General features: G+C 41.0%; 1 protein-coding gene and 1 pseudogene across 2 annotated transcripts in view; one reads left to right on the top strand and one right to left on the bottom strand.

Annotated features, from left to right (window-relative positions):
* Window positions 1-5,572: 5,572 nt before the first annotated feature.
* On the bottom strand, window positions 5,573-6,904 carry LOC308502454 (lipoamide acyltransferase component of branched-chain alpha-keto acid dehydrogenase complex, mitochondrial-like; annotated as a pseudogene). Its single transcript has 2 exons — window positions 6,826-6,904; window positions 5,573-6,763 (listed from the first exon to the last, which is right to left on the bottom strand). The product of its transcript is annotated as a lipoamide acyltransferase component of branched-chain alpha-keto acid dehydrogenase complex, mitochondrial-like (transcript).
* A 7,320-nt stretch (window positions 6,905-14,224) lies between these two features.
* The window catches only part of RAB21 (RAB21, member RAS oncogene family), a 28,171-nt gene continuing 24,169 nt past the window's right edge, over window positions 14,225-18,226 (top strand). The window contains exon 1 of the mRNA XM_081058237.1: window positions 14,225-14,668. Within this exon, the coding sequence (XP_080914363.1) occupies window positions 14,510-14,668 (159 nt within the window). The 5' untranslated portion in view covers window positions 14,225-14,509. The remainder of the gene's footprint in view (window positions 14,669-18,226) is intronic.

Genomic DNA, 18,226 nt, shown 5'->3' on the forward strand with positions numbered 1-18,226 from the left:
TAATAAGAAAGAAAGAAAGAAAAAGAAAAATACCTATATAGGTAAGGCTGGGAGAGGAGGGATCATAAACAAAATAACCTCCCCTCCCCAAAGAGAACAAATTACGTGATTTTTAAAGATACTTAATAAAATTCAAGTGTAGTAAAGAAAAGTTACTAAAGATATAAAAAACAGGAATTCCCAACTAAATATGTTGGTAAATGAATTGAAAAAGAGGTTTGGTCACCCTACTGGCCTAGAAGATAAAGGGAGTAGAAGAACTCTTTCAAAATGCAAGGTAAAAACAAATGGCCATCAAGAGGGAAAAAGAAATTAGAGAAGAAAGGCAAGAGACCTAACATATACTACATTTTATTTTCTCCTTCAATACTTTATATGTAATATTTGTATTTTACTTGCCTGCACACCTTTTCCATATTTCAGCTGGTTTGATCATGTTACTATTTAATCTGTTTTCCCCTCTCTTTTTTTCAATAGTTCTATTAAATTTAAAATCAATTTTTTTATAAAGGCAAAAAAACTGTAGTTCTCTCTCACAAATACAGATGCATAATTCTCTCCCAAAATTTAGCAAATAGAATGTGTGTGTGTGTGTGTGTGTGTGTGTGTATTTAAGATTCAAGTGAGATTTATTTTTGGAATACAATACTATTGGAACATCAGGAAATATACCAACATAATCCATTAATATAACAAAGAGTAGAAATATATGACATCAATAAATGCCAAAAGGTTATTTGATGAAATCAATAGCTATCCTAATACTCTTAAGTCCAATAGAAATAGAAGGGAACTGCCTAAATATAACAGAGACCATTTATTTAAAAACAGCGTAAATAGAATTCTAAAAGGTAAGCCAAGTAAACAGTTTAAATTAAAATCAGAAAACTAGGCACAGAATCACAGTATCACCATCTTTACTTAACATTGTCTAAATATGGTAAGATAAAAAATTTTAAAGATCAGTTTAAGTGATTTTTCTGCAGATGACATATAACTAGAAAACCTAAGAGAACCAATAAAATGCTAGTAGATTTAATAAGAGAAATTAGATAGCTATATATTAAAGGAATATACATAATTAAATAGGTTTTTCAATTTTTCTGGTAACAAGCATCTAGAAATGAAAAATGAGAAAAATATATTTCTGGTCAAGATGATGGAGTGGATAAATGCTATACGTGCCTCCTCTGATGACCACATCAAAATTACAACTAAACTACAGATTAACCATCATTGAGAATCACCTGATGTCTGGCTGAAGAGAAGTCCTACAACTAAGGACATACAGAAGAAGCCCTGCCAAGACTGGTAGGAAAGGCAGAAATGCAGAATGATCTGGTCTCACACATACACGTGGCATTTAAAAATCTGGAGGAATATCTCAGATGCAGAGGACTCCCTGGAGGAGTGAAGGGTCTCAGCCCCACACTAGGTTCCACAGACTCGGGTTCCAGTGCTCGGAAGAAAAGTCACCACAACTTCCAGCTGTGAATACCAGAGGATTGTGGTTGAGTGAGATGGAGAGCAGCTACAGTCCCAGGTTTTCCTCTTAAAGGCCCACACATGACTCGCTGACGGACTCACTTGCTCTGAGCTCCAGCACTGGGGCAGCACCTCTAAAAGGCGCCAAGGGCATATGGAGAGGAACTAAATTGTCTGGCTTCAGAAAGAGGGCTGGAGGGGCAGCTTTCTCCCAGACAAAATGCTGGCAGAATCCATTATTTCTTTCTTGAGTTCTCCCCACTCCTGGCATGCAGACTCAGGCAACCACCATATTTGAGTCTCTATGAACGTGGCTAACATTCTTTGTCCTGCCGTGGTGATTTCCTGAGTCACTGCCCCACCCAACTTGTGGACCCACCCAATCTACTTCCAGGGGCTTTTCCATATAAATGGCCTACCTTGGACTTTCCTAAAATCTCAAAACCAAAAAAAGCAGCATCTGTCCTCAGCATGCCCTGTACCTTGTGCTCGCACTTTAACCAACTGAGCCATCTGGCCACCCCATAACACATTTTCTTTGCCTATTAACCTGTCAATGGACACTAAGATTACTTCCATCTCTTGGCTATTGTTAATAATGCTGCAGTGAACATGGGTTTGCCAATATCTCTTCGAGATCCTGCTTTGAATTCTTTTGGCTATATACGCAAAAGTGGGATTGCTGGATCATATCTTATTTCCTAAAAATTTTTGAGGGACCTGCATACTGTTTTCATAATGGCTGCATCATTGTACATTCCCATGAACAGTGTACAATGGTTATCCTTTTAAAAAGTATTGATTTTAAATCTACTCGAGGATCAGGTTGTTCCATTTGAGGTTTATCATTAAGCATTGGTATGGCAGGTCCAGAGAAGACTTTACTCTGGGCTTTGGATCCCTTCTACTAAAGGCAGAGTCTTCTGAGGGCTGTACCCAATGCCCTGGGTATGACAAGATCTTCTAGTGACTGGTGGGAACACACTCTTTCCTGCCCTATGTGAACTCCAGGAATTGTTCTGCGTACTCCTTTCCAGGTGCTATTTCCAAGAATCCTCTCACTCACGGCCAAATCAGTACTCACTCAAATATACTCATAAGAGGGGACCCCTTTACAGTTCTCCAAAAGTTTCTCTCAGTGCAGTGCCCTACTCTCCAATTCTCTGTCACAGAAGTTCTAGCAGCCTCAAACTCCCTGCACTCAGATTTCTGTCTCCCCACCTGTTTTGTAATATTCCTTTAAAAGCTATTGCAGTATTTCTCTAAAGTGTTGAACTTTGTTCTGCAAGTTACTTTTGGATCAAGCTCCTCTTTCTGAGGTTTGATTTTAAATGTTTTAGGTAGCTTTACTGTAGAGCCAGTTTAGGTCCACTACGAAGATCTCTGTTGGATGACCCATTTACCCATTGAGGTCTCTTTACTCTGATGAGCACTAGCGCGATCCCAAGGCTTGCATGAGCTCTAGGAATTTTCCGTGTTACAGCTCCTCTGCATATGTTTCTTCCTCAGCGGTGGTTCTTTGCCCGGCCTCATGGAATTTCACCCTTCACACACAAGATTAGAATTTAGTCTAAAAGATTCAAGAGAGGAACATGTATGCAAATTTCCAGAGTTTTTTTTTCTAGCTCTTTTCTCTCCTGTTCACTGTCCCACAAATTTTAGCTGTCTCAGCATCCCTGAACTTCAATCTGTAGCTTCTCATTTTAATGAGACTTTCTTGCACTGAGGCTGAAAATTGTCCCCAGGCAGAAAGCCAAGGCAATTCTAGTACTCACATAGTTTGTTTCCATTTGCTCAGAGATAACAGACCTGTACTACCTGTTCAGTTGTTCCATTTTCCCCCTACTTTTCTAGTTGTTTACAGTTAGGGGAAGAGGAGTCCCAGAGCAGCAGAAATCAAGCCTTAAATTAATAATCAAACTGATTCTTGTAGCGGTCCCTGATGTTCTTGAACACAGCACTTGAAAATGGTTGATGAAAGTTCTTTTGCTCCTAAATGTGGAGAAAGCACATGAAGATGGAAGCAGCGAAGATGGTATAAATGCTGTCAAGTTCATAGGTCACTGGAAGTTGTTTTTCTAGTGAAAACCACACCAGGGGTTTTATAGGGGCATAAAAAAGACAAATGTTGTTCATTTCTTTTTCCACAGAGCTTCCTGGGATCCCACTGGGTAAGAGAAGAATAGTTGAGTCTCAGCCAAGTTTTACCTCCTTCTTATTCAATCATAAGAAACAACAATGTAGCTCATAAAATCTGTGTCTTTGAGAGGTTTTTTTGTGTGTTTGTTCGCCGGTGTAGAAGTGACAACAAATAATATACTCATTATCGGCAATTGGTTTTAAATTATTCATTGATTTAACAAAATATTTTTAAATGCTTCCATGTGTCAGGCACTGCAGTAGGCATTGGACATGTAAAGATAAATAAGAAATGGTCTCTGATGTCAGGGGGCTTATGAGATAGTGAGTAGCCAAGAAGTAGACTGAGGAAGGTTTCTCAGAGTAGGAAAAGGGGATGGGAGGAAACTGAAGCCAAAAAAGTAAAGGAACTGACAGGTAGCTCTGAGAATGAAGTTGATGACTATGTACTGATAGTTTGTACTGATGCACAAAATCTAGGTGGCTCAGAGAACTTTTACAGAAGTTTACTTGAAGGTCGGTGTTCTGGGATGAGGCAGTTGAAAGTTAAGGATATAAGAGAATCAAGGATGTTGGTAAGAGAGGAACTCGATGCTCAACATGGAGTCCAAACTTGGTGATGGCGGAGGGTGGGGAATCATGTAGCTAAAAACAGGAGGAATAGAGAGACTAAGTGAGCACTTCATAGGTGGACTGAGGTAGGGTAGCTGCATTACAGCTCCTCTGTATATATTCTTTCCTCAGAAGTTGTTCTTTGCCCGACTCAAGGAGCTTCACCCTTCACACACAAGATTGGGATTTAGTCTAAAAGATTCAAGGAAGGGACACCTATACAAATGGGGGTGTGAAGGGTTGATGGCAGATGGAGGTTCAAGGAATTGGAGGTTTGTATAAAGGCAAAAAAAAAAAAGATTTATCAGAAATGAAAGCATAAGGAAGCTTGTATTTGGGAGGTCTGGCATTTGGGAGGTTTGTATCTACCATGTTCCAGGCATTGTTCTGGACACAGGAAATAATGGTGAGCAAGCCAGATGTTTACTACCATACAGCTTATGCTTTAGTACTGACAAATAAATAGGTAATTGTCATATTCAGTGATACATCCAAGAAGCACTTAGAAAGTGGTATAGAGGAATGGTAAGATTTTCAATGAGACCTTATCAATCAGAAATGAGAAAAACTCAAGCAAGTGGCACTGAATGCTGAAATCCTCAATATATACGTGTTACAAACATCCCATTAGACCATCCACCGCTGTTGAAAAGCTCTCCAATCTGAACATCACAAATCTCCCATAAAAACCCTCAACCAAATTATTTCACCAGGGCAAAACAATTTCTCTAAGAGGCTTTTCCCTCTCCGCACTGATGTATTTCTCAAGAAGATAGAAAAGTATCGTCATTCAGGCCTAGTTGAAGCGGACAAATCTCTTTAGAATTTCCAGTTCCATATAACTCCTGACAGCTAGTTTTAAAAAGTGAGCATACTAGACCGACTCAGTGAAACTGCTCTTATTCTGAATGGAACCTTTTTAATAATTTAGAAATTACTGGTACACAATTCTATTGCTAATCATGTCAAACATACACTTCCATTTGATACAACCAAATGCCCTGGTTATTTCAAAATACTGTATATGGCTACCTGTCTTTTAGTAATATTAATTTGGTTTTTCTTGCCAGTTTCAAGGCATTGACATAAAGACCTCAGCACCATATTAAGAAGTCACACTATGACCTACACAATGTGACAGCCATAGAAAAACTAGTACACCATTATTCATCTTCAGTAAAAAGTGTAAGAGAATAGTGATCAATATTGTGCCTTAGAACCTTAGTCACACAATACAAATCGATTTATGATCTAAATCGTAATGAAGAACGTGCTGGCACAGCTAGGCTCTACATTTTCTTTGGAAACTCAAAAAGTTCAAGGATGTCATCAATCTTCATTTCAGATCTACTAACATAAAAGCTAGCTTTTCTAAGTAGGATTTCCACAAATTCAGGAAGCATGACATTGTAGCACCATCAATAATTCTGCGATCAGCTGATCAGCTCACATTCATTATCTGTGCCTTATACACTTCTCCTTTCTGGTTAAATTGGGAAGGTCCTTAATTGATCCAAGAGCCCCAATTACTATGTTGGGTGGTAATATCACTGGTTTGGCATAGGTACCACCAATTGATCCAGTGTTGGAAAGAGTAAATGTTCCTCCCATAAGATCAGGGATGCTGAGATGACCCACAGAGCCCAATTTCTGGAGGCAGTTCAATTCAGTGGTGATCTCAAATATGGAACAGATTTAAACATTTTTCACACGAGGGATGATCAACCCATGCTCAGTATCTATTGCTATCCCAATGTTATGAGAAGCCTTATATGTTATATCCTGGCAGTTTTCATCCGCAGAAGCATTAAGAGTAGGAATCTTTAGTAATCCCAAGGAAGCCACCTTTAAGAAGAAGGGCATAAAGGAGAGTTTAATTCTACGAGCAGAAACAATGGGTTTTAATTCTTCTTGTAGCTTAACCAGTTCAATAAGGTCAACTTCATTACAATACCCACAGTGAGGCATCTTCAGGGCTGCAGACATGGTCTTGCTCGTAGCTTTCTGGAAGACTTTTATAGTTTCTGTTCTGTCTTGGCCTGTGAATACTGGAGGTTTCGATATTGGTATGGGAATGGTCCTGTCTTTTTGTTTTGGTGGAGGCTGCATAACTTCAGCTTTTGGTAAAGGAGGTATAGCTCCTCTCTGCCTTTCCAAATAGTTGAGAATGTTCTTCTGACATCTTTTCCTGAGCCAACAACTTCACTCAGCTTAATATTGTTTTCCATTGCAAGGTGGTTAACTGCCAGAGCTGCCAGTGTCTTTTGGCCCTTTATCTCTTAGTGTGTGTATTCATCACGGGACACAACAGGAGTTTCAACATCTTTTTCTGAATCTTTTAAAGCTTCCATTTCTATGTCTTCTAATGGCTGCTTCACATAGGCAAAATTATCCAGATTATAATACAGTTTTTTAATGACTCCATCATAACAACTGGTGATAGTAACAGAAGCTTTATCACTTTGAACTTCACAGATGCTATCAAATTGAGTATCAAATATGGTATCTCCTTCTTTTACATGCCACTCTTTCAGTCACTTTTCTAACCCCTTCTCCAATGTCTGAGAATTTGAATTGAACAATCTGTACCTGTAGAGCAGCAGTTGTTTTCAGTAACTGATGTGGGTGACTGTACTTGAACGAAGGATAACCAAAGAAACACACACATTTTAGCTTCACAACATGGAAATTACTACACGTGTGAAAATAGGGAACATAAACTTTAAAATGGAGTTGGAGCTGCCATCCCAGAGCAACTGCTTTACATCTCAGCCTTACTCCTCAAATCTTTGGAGTCTAAACAAAGTGTTTGGCTTCTTTACTTCCCCTTCCTTTTAACTCTTCAGATTGTATATTTCTAGTAGAAATTGGTAAATTGTGAGAATCTAAAAGTTTGGCTCAAATTCCTTCTTTGACAAGAAGACACTTTTAGGTAACATTGTCACCTTAGGGATAAATGGCTTGGGAACTGTCCCTTTCTCCTTCCACCAGCCCATAAGTTTCTTGGAATGTTCTTGTTTTCTACAACTGATGAAAATCTCCCAATGGCTTTTTTCTTTTTCATTTTGAGGGATTTCTGAGTTATAGTCTTGAATTACTCTGGTCAACCTGGTAAATTTCATTAAGCCACTTGTGCCCCTTTGTGGCCAATGCTTACAATTACAGCTCAGTTTTGTTTGCCAGCAAGAAGCATTTGAACTGTTGCTTCACTTGCCCGAATAGGGCGTGGCCTCTAAAAGCTAGTCAGAACCACAGGGAGATGAGATCAGAATCAACTGACACAGCTAGGGGCATAGCTCTTGGCATAGAGGAGAGTGAATACCTGAGCAAGCACCGGATTCTGACTGAGAGGAGGAAGTGTGGATGCCAGGTTGGCATCAAACATGGCCACTACACATTATTGTAATTGTTTCTGTGTTGCCTCCCACATTAGAATATGAGCTCCATGAAAGCAGAGACATCTTGACTCCTACTCAATGAAAGTTGTTAAATGACTGAGCAAATAAAGGAACAAATGAGTTTAGTTCACAGTAGAGGATAGCTGTTTTTCTTTCTGTTGTTAATTACTCTTACTTATTAGATGCTAAAAATGGTAAACGCTTTGATAATTTTATTTAACAAAGCCCCATAACAAAGCCCCTCAGTATTTTATAGCTTTATTTATTCACTTGTTTTAATTAATAAATATTAATTGAGCACTACATTCCTGGATCTGGAGATTTAAAAAAATGTGACAGACACAGTTCTAGTTCCAGAAATGAGCACATTAGACTGTATTGGAAATCCCTGTCTTGCTGCCAATCCCTAAATTTCAGTTCCCTCCACTCTGTCAGCTGTAGAAATAATATCTTTCATTTTATTTAGTTTTCCTTTATCTGTTTTATTGTACTCCTGTTTTTTTCTTCACTTTATCTCCTAATACTCAATTTATTTTCTTTCAGATGATTGCATATTACATTATATTAAACTCAAACTTCTTGTATTTGTAGAAAAGCTAATACAGAAACAATGCATCTGTACTAGAATTTCTATAAGGATTTATAGAGGTGTTTTAGAATTCATTTTTTGTCCCAAAAGAGAAACTTAATTAGAATAAGAATGTATTCCCTGTAACAGTTGCTAAAAGGAACCAATGTTCAGTGGAGGATTATAAAAACGCCAGGATACAAGGTAATTCTATATGGAGAAATGGAGCTGAGAAAATACTTAAGTGACTATTTAAAAGACATGAACAGAAAATAGTGGCAAAGTTGGAAATAGTCTCCTGAGCTCTTGAGTTTCTCATTCTCTTAATACTTGTTCAGCCTTACTCTTTGTTTGCATCTATAATGTGATACACCCAAGGGATTTATAATTATGAGGGGCTGCAAAAATATACACACTTTATTAGGCTAAAGCACAGTTTCTCAAGCTTGGCATTATTGACATTTTGGATAGGACAATTCTTTGTCGGGGAGAGGCTGTCCTGTACATTATAGAATGTTTAGCAGCATCCTGAAATTCTTTCTACTAAATTCTAATAGCCAAAAATGTCACTAGATGTTGCCAAATGTCCTTTGGGGGGAGCATAATTATTCCTGGTTGAGAAACACTGGCCGAAATCAACCATTTCTAGTTAGTTCCTGAGCATTACAAGTTTATTTCAACTCCTACCATTCTACTGAAACTTCTAGTCAAGATCTCCAATTGCTGTGCTGTGGCTAAACCAGTACATACTTACAATCCTATTTAATTTGATTTCTCCAAAGCACTTCATGATTCCTTTTTTCTTAAGACATTCTTTTCTCCTTGACATTGACTTCTCCTAGTATTCCTCTACTTTGGGTTTCCCTTTGTCGTTCCTCTTCCGCTGCCTGTCCCGTAAAAGTCAGTCTTCTTCAGGGCTCTGTCCTAGGCCTTGTGACCCTCTCAATTTTACACACTCTCCCAGAGTGATCTCATCCACTGCTGCGGAGCCTACTTGACTGTTTTTATGGAAGACTCTCTTATCCTTGCCTCAAAAGCCCAGATCTCTCTTCGGTGCTATAGGCCCCCAAAGCCAACTGTCTGTTTTTTTTACTTGGGAATCCCTCAGGCACTTCAAAATCAAAATGCCCACAACCGGAAAAATAGAACCAAAATTTTTTCTTCCCCTGTTTCCTATTTTAGTGGAAGTCATCACCACTTACCAACTGGCCTAAGCCAGAAATTCAGGATGCGTGTGGTTGGGGCGGCCTGCAGGATCTCAGCTCCCCCTCCCCACATAAGAACGCAGGATGTGGCTAGGCCAAAAAGGAACACCCACGGAGCCATAGGTAGGGGAGTAACACTACTATAGTCTCACTGGAAGCTGGATTCACACGACGTGCGACCTGCTGTCCGCTTTTCTGCCTGCCAACTGACTGACTCCACTGGACTCACCAACCAGCGCAGCCGCGGCAGTTATATCAGTGGCCAATTGGCTAACAGGCTACAGCTGACGGCCAACTAGCCACAGCCCATGGCCATCTACTACCTGAGCCAGCACCTTTCCACGTGAGGCCGAGAGCCTGGAAACTGCTCTCTGGGGCTCTGTCCCCACAATGCCCCTCTTTATCCCTCTCACTTTGCATAACCATTGTTCCCCAAGTCTTATTAACTCCATTTCCTAAGTCAGTGCTTTACACACTTTAGCATGAATAAAAATCACAAGGTGGGCTTGTTAAAACCCAGACTCCAGGATTCTCTCCCGGAAATTCTGATTTAATGCGGGGGTGAGGGTGGGAAGAGGGACCAAGAATCTGCATTTCTAACAAGCTTCCAGCTGACCACACTTTACGTCTCACTGTCCTAAAGAACTTCTCATTGTTCCTATGATAAAGCCCAAAATTCTTGGCCTTACTTTCAGGTTCTATATGATTGTATTTGTTTCTTAACGTTCATCTCACCGTGTTCATCTTATTCCTGGTGCTCGTTTTAATGCTATGCTGTGCTTTGAAATCTGAATATTTGTCTTTTTGCCCAGTTGATTCCTACTCCTCCTTCAATGTTCAGATCATTTATTTATTCTACAGAGGGTACAAGATCTTTGTCCACAAACTCAGTTACGCAAGAAATTTAATTTTTCTAAAATTGAACTTAATTGTTTGCCTTTTACTAGGTAATAGAAACTAAATTTCAACATGGGTGATCTTAAGTCAATTCAGAATCTCCCCCACATCTTGCCCAGGATGTATCAATGTTTGAAGGGACCTATAAATAGACTTCCAAGGTTATAGGTCAGCTGGGCAGTGGGGTCTCAGTTATCATCATCCGAACATGCTGGCATTTGCCATCTATCCACATTCTCATACCCAACTGATCCTCAAGTATTGCTCTGTCCTCCTTTTCTCAGCAACAAAGCCTCAGGGATATGTATGTTCTCCCTGATCCAGCAAAAAAAGTCTCATCAAGTAGGGTGATCAACAATCTTACTTTGCCCAGGAATGAGGGGTTTCCCCGAAGTGGGAATTTCAATATTCGAATCAGGAAAGCCTTGGGCAAGCTGGGATGATCGATCACCCTATCTTCAAGTCCAAATCTTTATCAACATTCCTCTGCAGCTTGTAAGAAACCTTTTAAGACTCTTTTAGAACTGTCATTGAGGCAACTCTATAAGTCTATTTCAGGCTTTCTGTCTGAAACATTCCACCTCTTTTCTATGACTCATGGTCCATCTTAGACACAGGTGAATTTTACAAGCTTATTACCTTCTTGGGCTTCATTGAGGAAGGGAGAAATTTGTTTCCTTTGGTCTTGGATTCCCCAAAGTTACTGGGATTTATGAATATATTGCACTACAAATAATCGACAACCATACTACAGTGAATTCTACAAGTTACCGTATTTTGCCGTGTATAATGCACACTTTGTTGCCCAAATTTGTGAGGGAAAAATAAGGATGTGCATTATACATGGGTAGTATTATAATTCCGTACCTATATAAATGTTTTTGATTCTTTTATTTATGCTTATGAGTTGAAAGGGTAACTCTAGAAGTCAGTAATGATATTCGTATGGAAAATAATACCCTGGAAGATGATCATCGGTTTTGTTGAACTTATGAAGAACTTGCAATCTTGAAGAGTTCTTGGCCTTCTATGATGCATAAGTATGGTAAATTTGTTACTGGTACATAAAATGTCTTGTATCTTCTATCTGTTCTTGTGTTTTGTAATTATTTGTTACATAAAATTTCTTGTACCATAATATGCTAAAAAATATGTAATACAAAAAACAAGTATCTAAATGTAAACAAATAAAAATTTTAATTAAAAAATTAAAACAAAAGATTTTTTCCCCTGAAAGTTTGGGCCCAAAACATGGGTGCACATTATACACGGGAGTACATTATACATGGCAAAATATGATAGTCCATAAACCTTAGAACCATAACAAAACTGGTAGGATTATTTTTCCTGTCTTACAGAAGCTGTTAGAGCTACACGTTACCTTTCTGTGGCAACTTTTCCGATTTGTACTGTGATACATGTATGTTCATGGTTAACTTGATTTCACCTGTATAATGATGCTTGGGATTTTTGGAGGGGAGGGTGTACAAGGGAAAGAGGTTTGTTTCTGGTACAAAGGATCTATATGCATTGGAATTTGCATCTTAATCATGTCTCAACATTCATCAATCAGCAACTAGTCTTTAGTTATCAACTCTCTGAGGAGTCCTCACATTTTTGCAACTCCTATCTAGAGAAACTAGAGTTCGTTTATTGTAGCATCCTCCATCAAGTTTATATGGACCAATCATAGTTGACTCCAAGACTGACCTAAGTTCTTAAGAGCACAGAATCTATCCCAGCATTAGCCTGAATTTCTTTCAATGATTGGACTAATGTAGGCTACTTGTTTTTTCCCCAATATACTTATATATTCATTTCCTATGTCTTCTGTAACAAATTATCACAAATTTAGTGGCTTCAAATACCACACAGTTTTTTACTTACAGTTCTAGAGGAGTCCAAAATAAGTTTTCCTAGGTTGAAATTAATGTTCTGGCAGTGCTACAGTCCCTCCAGAGACTCTAGGGGAAAACCTATTCCCTGTCTTTTCCAGCTTCTAGTGACTGCCAGCTTTCCTTGGCTTGTGGCTTCATCATTTCAATCTCTGCCTCCATGGTCACATTGCCTTTTCTTCTGTGTGTGTAGCATCTCCTTCCGATTTCCTCTTATAATGATATTTGTGATTGCATTTAGGGGCCACCCAGATAATAAAAGATCATCTTTCTACCTCAAAATTTAATCACGTCTGAAAAGACCCTTTTTCAAATAAGGTAACATTTACAGGTACCAGATATTAGGACCTGATATCTTTAGGGGCAGGGCATTATCAATCTGCCACAATTGACATCTATATTTACCCATTCTGCTCAAAACTATGCCAAACTGATATTTGCAATACTTTCCTTAAATCCCAGTGTAAGCTAAGCTTGGAAAATTAAGTTTAAAACTTATTTTATTTTACAATAAACAAATTTTAATTGTTTTGACTTGGTGATAAATCTACTTGACTTTGCATGTAGATTCTAAGATGATCAAGCTATTAAACAATCTGGGATCCATATCATTTGAACAGTGGTTGAAAGGATTGGCTGTATTGAAAACGGAAAAGAAAAGAGAAGGCTTAAAGGAAAATCACTAGCTTTCTTCATATGTATGAAGATGTTTCACAAAGAATAGAGATTAGATACATGTTGTGTAGGTTGAATCAGGAACAATTAATTGTAGGCAGAGACAAGCAGATTTCAATCCAAAATGATGAAGAATTGGACAGTGGAAGAGCTTTTTCAAAATGAAGTCTCTTCCTAATTCTGGAAGTATTCATGAATGTGCAAAGGCCCTGAGAGGAAGAATGCAGAGAGAAGTAGAGACTACATCCTCAGATATAGTCTTGAAGGTATTTTATAAAAACATAAGGTCTCTTTAATGGCTGATTCTAAATAAATATAAGTAATATTGTCCTTCTCCAATCCATTTTCCAAATTACAGTACAGCCAGAGTGATTTTTTAAAAGTCAGAGCAGATTATGTCAGCCCCCTTCATTAAAACATTTCATTTGCTGAAAGGTCCTTTCAATGGCCCCGGCTTCCTCGTCAGTCTCATCAGATGCTCTTTTCCTCTCTGCATTCTTAGGTTGCTCAACTTCAAATGCTCCTTCCTGCCTCAAGGGGGTTGGATACGCTGTTCTCTCTGCTTGCAAAGCTCTCCTCCCTTCTTGCCTAGGTTACTCCTACCCAAAGCTGGCGATTTCCCGGAAGGCTTCTCTAGCATGCTAAACCAGTTGGGTCCCCACAAACGTTTGCAAAATATTCTCAACTGCTTTATCAAGATGAAAACATTTGTTGTGTAGTTGACTGTAATTGATTGTGTCTGTCTTCCCTGCTAAAATCTGAATTCTTGATGATACAGACATTGTATCTTGCTCAGCAAAGTAAATTCCGTGAAGTGTGGTAAGCGCTGCTAAACAAGCTACACTCATGTTATGAAATACCTCACTTGGAGGTGGGGAAAGGCAGAGATGGAAGGACAGTGGGATAACGACGGGTGGTCAGGGACGCCTTTCCGGTTGAAGCTGAGACCTGAAAGCCGAGGAGGAGGCGTGGCGGTCTGGGGGAACTAAAAGAAGTTCAATTGTTATGATTTGAGATCCCACAGAGAAATACTGTCAAGACACCGCAGGGTACCTTGGTACAGTGACTCCAGTGTGAGACGTCAGGAGCCTTGTGCACGTTCCTTGGGCAAGAACCATAACGTCCTGCACTTCATCATTCCACCTGAGCTGGGCTTGCTTCCAACGGCTCCTTTCCGGTTCCCGCAGGCTCCCACAAAACGCAGACGGCGGGGCTCTGCCCGACCCCGCACGTAGGAGCTCCTGTCACGTGCAACGTCACCCCAGGACGCGGCCGCAGAAGCTCCGCCCACAGCCTTGCACATTCTCTCGGCCCAGTCCCGGGGGCCGCCCGTGGCCGCGGCGGTCACGTGACGCGAAGTGTGACGTAGGAGGAAAGAGACGCCATTAGAGGGAGGCGGAGAGGGAACGCGGTTCGCCTTTCGTCGGGTGCCTGACGTGGTGGCTCGGGGCCCTTCATTCTCGGACGTGTCCGCGGCACTTCCAGGCCTCGCCCCAGGCGGGAGTGGAGGCGGCGCCCGGGGTCGACGGGCCGGTGCGAAGGGGCCTGCGCCGGTCGTGACTGGGGAGGCGCTGCGGCGGCGGCGGCGGGGCGCTCGGCGCGGCTCGAGGGCTCGGGTGGCGGGGCAGCGACGGCATGGCTGCGGCCGGCGGCGGCGGCAGCGGCGGGGCGGCGGCGGGCCGCGCCTACTCGTTCAAGGTGGTGCTGCTGGGGGAAGGCTGCGTGGGGAAGACGTCGCTGGTGCTGCGCTACTGCGAGAACAAGTTCAACGACAAGCACATCACCACTTTGCAGGTGCGGGCCCCGGGGAGCGGGAGGGGACGCGCGGGGTCGGGGCGGCCGGTGGACGTGAGGACAGGCTCCGGAAAGGGCAGGGAAAGGGCTCGGAAGAGTCCCCGGGGCCCCCGGGTGGCTGCGCCGGCGGTGGAGTCCCCGTCGCTGGGCTAGTTTTCCCCCTTCGTTTCGCTTCCGCTTGGGCCCTAGGTGCCGTCAGCCTGCGTCCCCCCCGCGGGTCATCCCTTTTTTTTGTTGTTGCTGTTTGTTTCTTTCGGAATTAGGAACGTAGCTGCGGCTTTGGTTTTGCGAACGAGGTGCTTTGGAACTTAGCACTTAACTGATGACTAAGTGTTTATGCAAGTTCCATTTTGTCCTGTCTTGGAGGTAACGTGCCGATGGGCAAAGCCTTCCTCTCTGGACGGTTTTTTGTGGCAATGACCGCTTGCCCGGGCGGGTCACACCGTTTTCATTGCCACCTGCGTGGGTCTGACCCGTGCGTGGGTCAGGCATCGTCGGCGAGGCCGGTGGACCCACATGCACGTGGAAACGTCACGGGGATCCTGGCCAACAGTCGGTCCCCGAGCTAACAGCTTGGCTGCTGCTGCTGCTGCTGTCTTTCCCCGTCATGCAGGACCGGCTCGCTCCTGCAGTCAGTTGCCTACGGTCAGCAGGAAAGTGTTGGAGTGTCGTCACCGACGGGGACTGAAGCCGGGCCGCCCTGCGAGGCACTTGTGGTCTCCGCTCTGCCCCAAATAAATCAGGTCGCACGTGTTGGAAGGAAAGTATCCAACTGATGTCAACTCATCTGACGTGATCACGTTAGTCAGACGCAGTAAAAGTCCAGCGGACTTTTGAGCCTGATTGTCTAGGTTCATATCCCACCGTCACCCGTTTTAACGACTTGTGTCATCTGGGGCAAGTTAGTGACTCTGTCTCTGTCTAAATGTGTTCATCTGTTAAAATGGCCATAATGATGGTATCTGTCTAGCTCACAGTGTCAGGACGAATAATCATAAAAGACTTAGGACCCGGTCCAGTGTAAGCGCTCCATCTTTATTATTGCTGGCCCCAAATTGCACAATAGAGGTTAATTAGTGATTGAGGAGTGTGTGGGAACATGGACACTGTGTATAGAATGCACCAGCTTCTAATTGTTGTGACATTGGACGTTTGATGCTATTATTAAACTACTGAGTCTAGAATTTACAAAGATGTTCTGGTTCTGATTCCATGTTCTATTTTTACTCCTCTGTGTGTAGTCCTCCTGCGTAAAGCATCACATCTGAAAAAGTTAATGTCAGGAAACTCCCTTTTTTTCTTACATCCTTGTACACAAGCACTTAACTCAGTCTCAATAGTGAATTGTTATTGTTCAATGTTACTGCTGAATACCTATGATCATTTGGAAGTTTAGAAATTCATTTAAGTAAAGAAATAACAATAACGTTTATTGAGTTCTTCCTGTGCTGAGTGTTTTTCTTCCTCCATTTAATTCTTACAAAAGCCTATAAGGTGGATACTTTTATTAGCCCCATTTTCCAGTTAATGAAACAGGCTTGGTTCAGTAATTTGCTGGCCAATACATTGCCACAAGTCATGCTTCCGAAGCTGAAATTTGAACTCAGGCCTGACTTCAGATTTTGAGCAATTAAGTCACACTGCCTCTGGATATTTAGTGGAAACCCTTTAGTGATTTCCTTTATGCTACAGATCTAAGATAAGAGAGAAAATCACTATAATTGAGCTCTCAATTTTTTTAAAAGATAATTTAGCCCTTCAACCTAAAAATTACACTTTCATTATACATTCCAAAAACACCATCAAAGCTAAAAGCAGACTAAAGATTTTTAAATATCTGAGAGAAATCGCTGCTGGAGACTGCCCATAGGAGGTCTACTCACATCCACTGCAACTCCAGGAAGAGGTCCCAGAAGCCCAGCCATGTCCAGGCGCAACTTCTTGACCGAAACACAAGGACATACACAGGGTCCTGTGCAGTCTACACAGGAAAGGATGAAATTATAGTAGATCTCCAGCATCAAAGCATCACAGTCCTGATTTTGATGTTTATGTAACTCATCACAAACAGTATCTGGATTAGATTACAGAATTGAGGATTTTGTTGCATACCAATCTATGGAAACAGTATTACCGGTATATGTAATCGCTTTCTCTTAGATACCAGTTTATCTCATCTTAATTTTTTCAGAGAAATTTTGCTTCAGTGTGACCCATAAAACGTAACCTTGTATGCTTCTTGTTTCTAAACGGAGAGATGCAGCAGAAGATATGAGAACAAGAGTTCCGTTTTTTTGTGTGTGTCAACAAAACTGTCTACTACTTATCTTTGTAAAATACTTTTAAGTTTTGCCAAGTACACTCTCATGAATTCGTGATTCAAAAAATTATAGGACTGAGAGGAACCTAAGATAGTTTATGGCTCTCTGTTTCATTCAGCCTTTTGTTTAATATTTCATCAAGCGATTGTCCACTTTTGTCTGTACATCTTGGAAGTGTGATGAACTGATACATGAACTGATCCAACTATGTCCTGAGGTGGCCCATTTCATTTTTAGACAGGTTTAATTTCCAATAAGTTTTTCTATGTGTAAAGCCAAAAATCTGTTTCCCTGTAGTTTCCAGTCCTAGTTCTGCCCTGTGAATCTTCGTTGCACTTGACATCCCTTCTAATAGTTGAAGATAGCTATCACATCCTGTCTTGTCTTCTCTTAGGTAAACAGCTCTGGTTCCTTTAACTGGATCTCCTATAGCATTCTAAGGCATTTCACTGTTTTGACATCTTTTCTAGACACCGTTTAATCATTGTCCTCTTTCCTTAAAATGTGATGTCTCAAGCTGTAGTAATGATTCCCACTGTTTTTTGAACCGAGCAGAGAAGTACAGGCTATCTCCTCCCCTATTGAGAGAGACTGCTTTTCTAACACTGAAATAGAAAAGATTCTGGGATCTTTTTGGGCAGCTGTCAACATTGATTAGTATTGGACTAGCTATCTTAGTCTTATTTGCTTCAAAAACAAAAAGTGTTACATCCCTCAAATTCTTTTTTCCTGGATTTTGTAAAGATTTTTGTCCCTAATACATTTGACCCATTAAAGTTGGCTTTGATATTTTTGCTTCAGTGGTTAAAGCCTGTTAATGTCGTTTTAAATTTTGATTCTATAGTTCAAAAAACATTGAGCCTCTGTGGTTCAGGCACTTGTTTGGGTCCTGGGCATGCAAAGAAGAATAAGGCGTGGTTCCTATTTTCTGGATTAGCTACTCATTTTAACTTTATGCCCTGATGATTTTGGTAGGAATGTCTTTAATCTTTCATCAGGTCATTAATAAAGACTTTGAAAGAAAGAGGAGAGAGAGGGTCAAGTACAAAGCTCTGCAGCAGGCCTCCCTGTAGTCCAGTGATGTGTGACCAGAGGTATATTTTTCTTTAGATACGCAGAATCTTGGGGTGGGGCTTTTTCAGACTATTCATGGGCCACAGTTTTCTTTCCCCTTGAGTGTGAAACAGTTATAAATGGAGTGTTGTACATATTAGTGATAATGTAAGCAGAAAGCAGC

Source organism: Rhinolophus hipposideros (genome assembly GCF_964194185.1).
Source record: "Rhinolophus hipposideros genome assembly, chromosome: 9".
In the NCBI taxonomy this organism is placed as follows: domain Eukaryota; kingdom Metazoa; phylum Chordata; class Mammalia; order Chiroptera; family Rhinolophidae; genus Rhinolophus; species Rhinolophus hipposideros.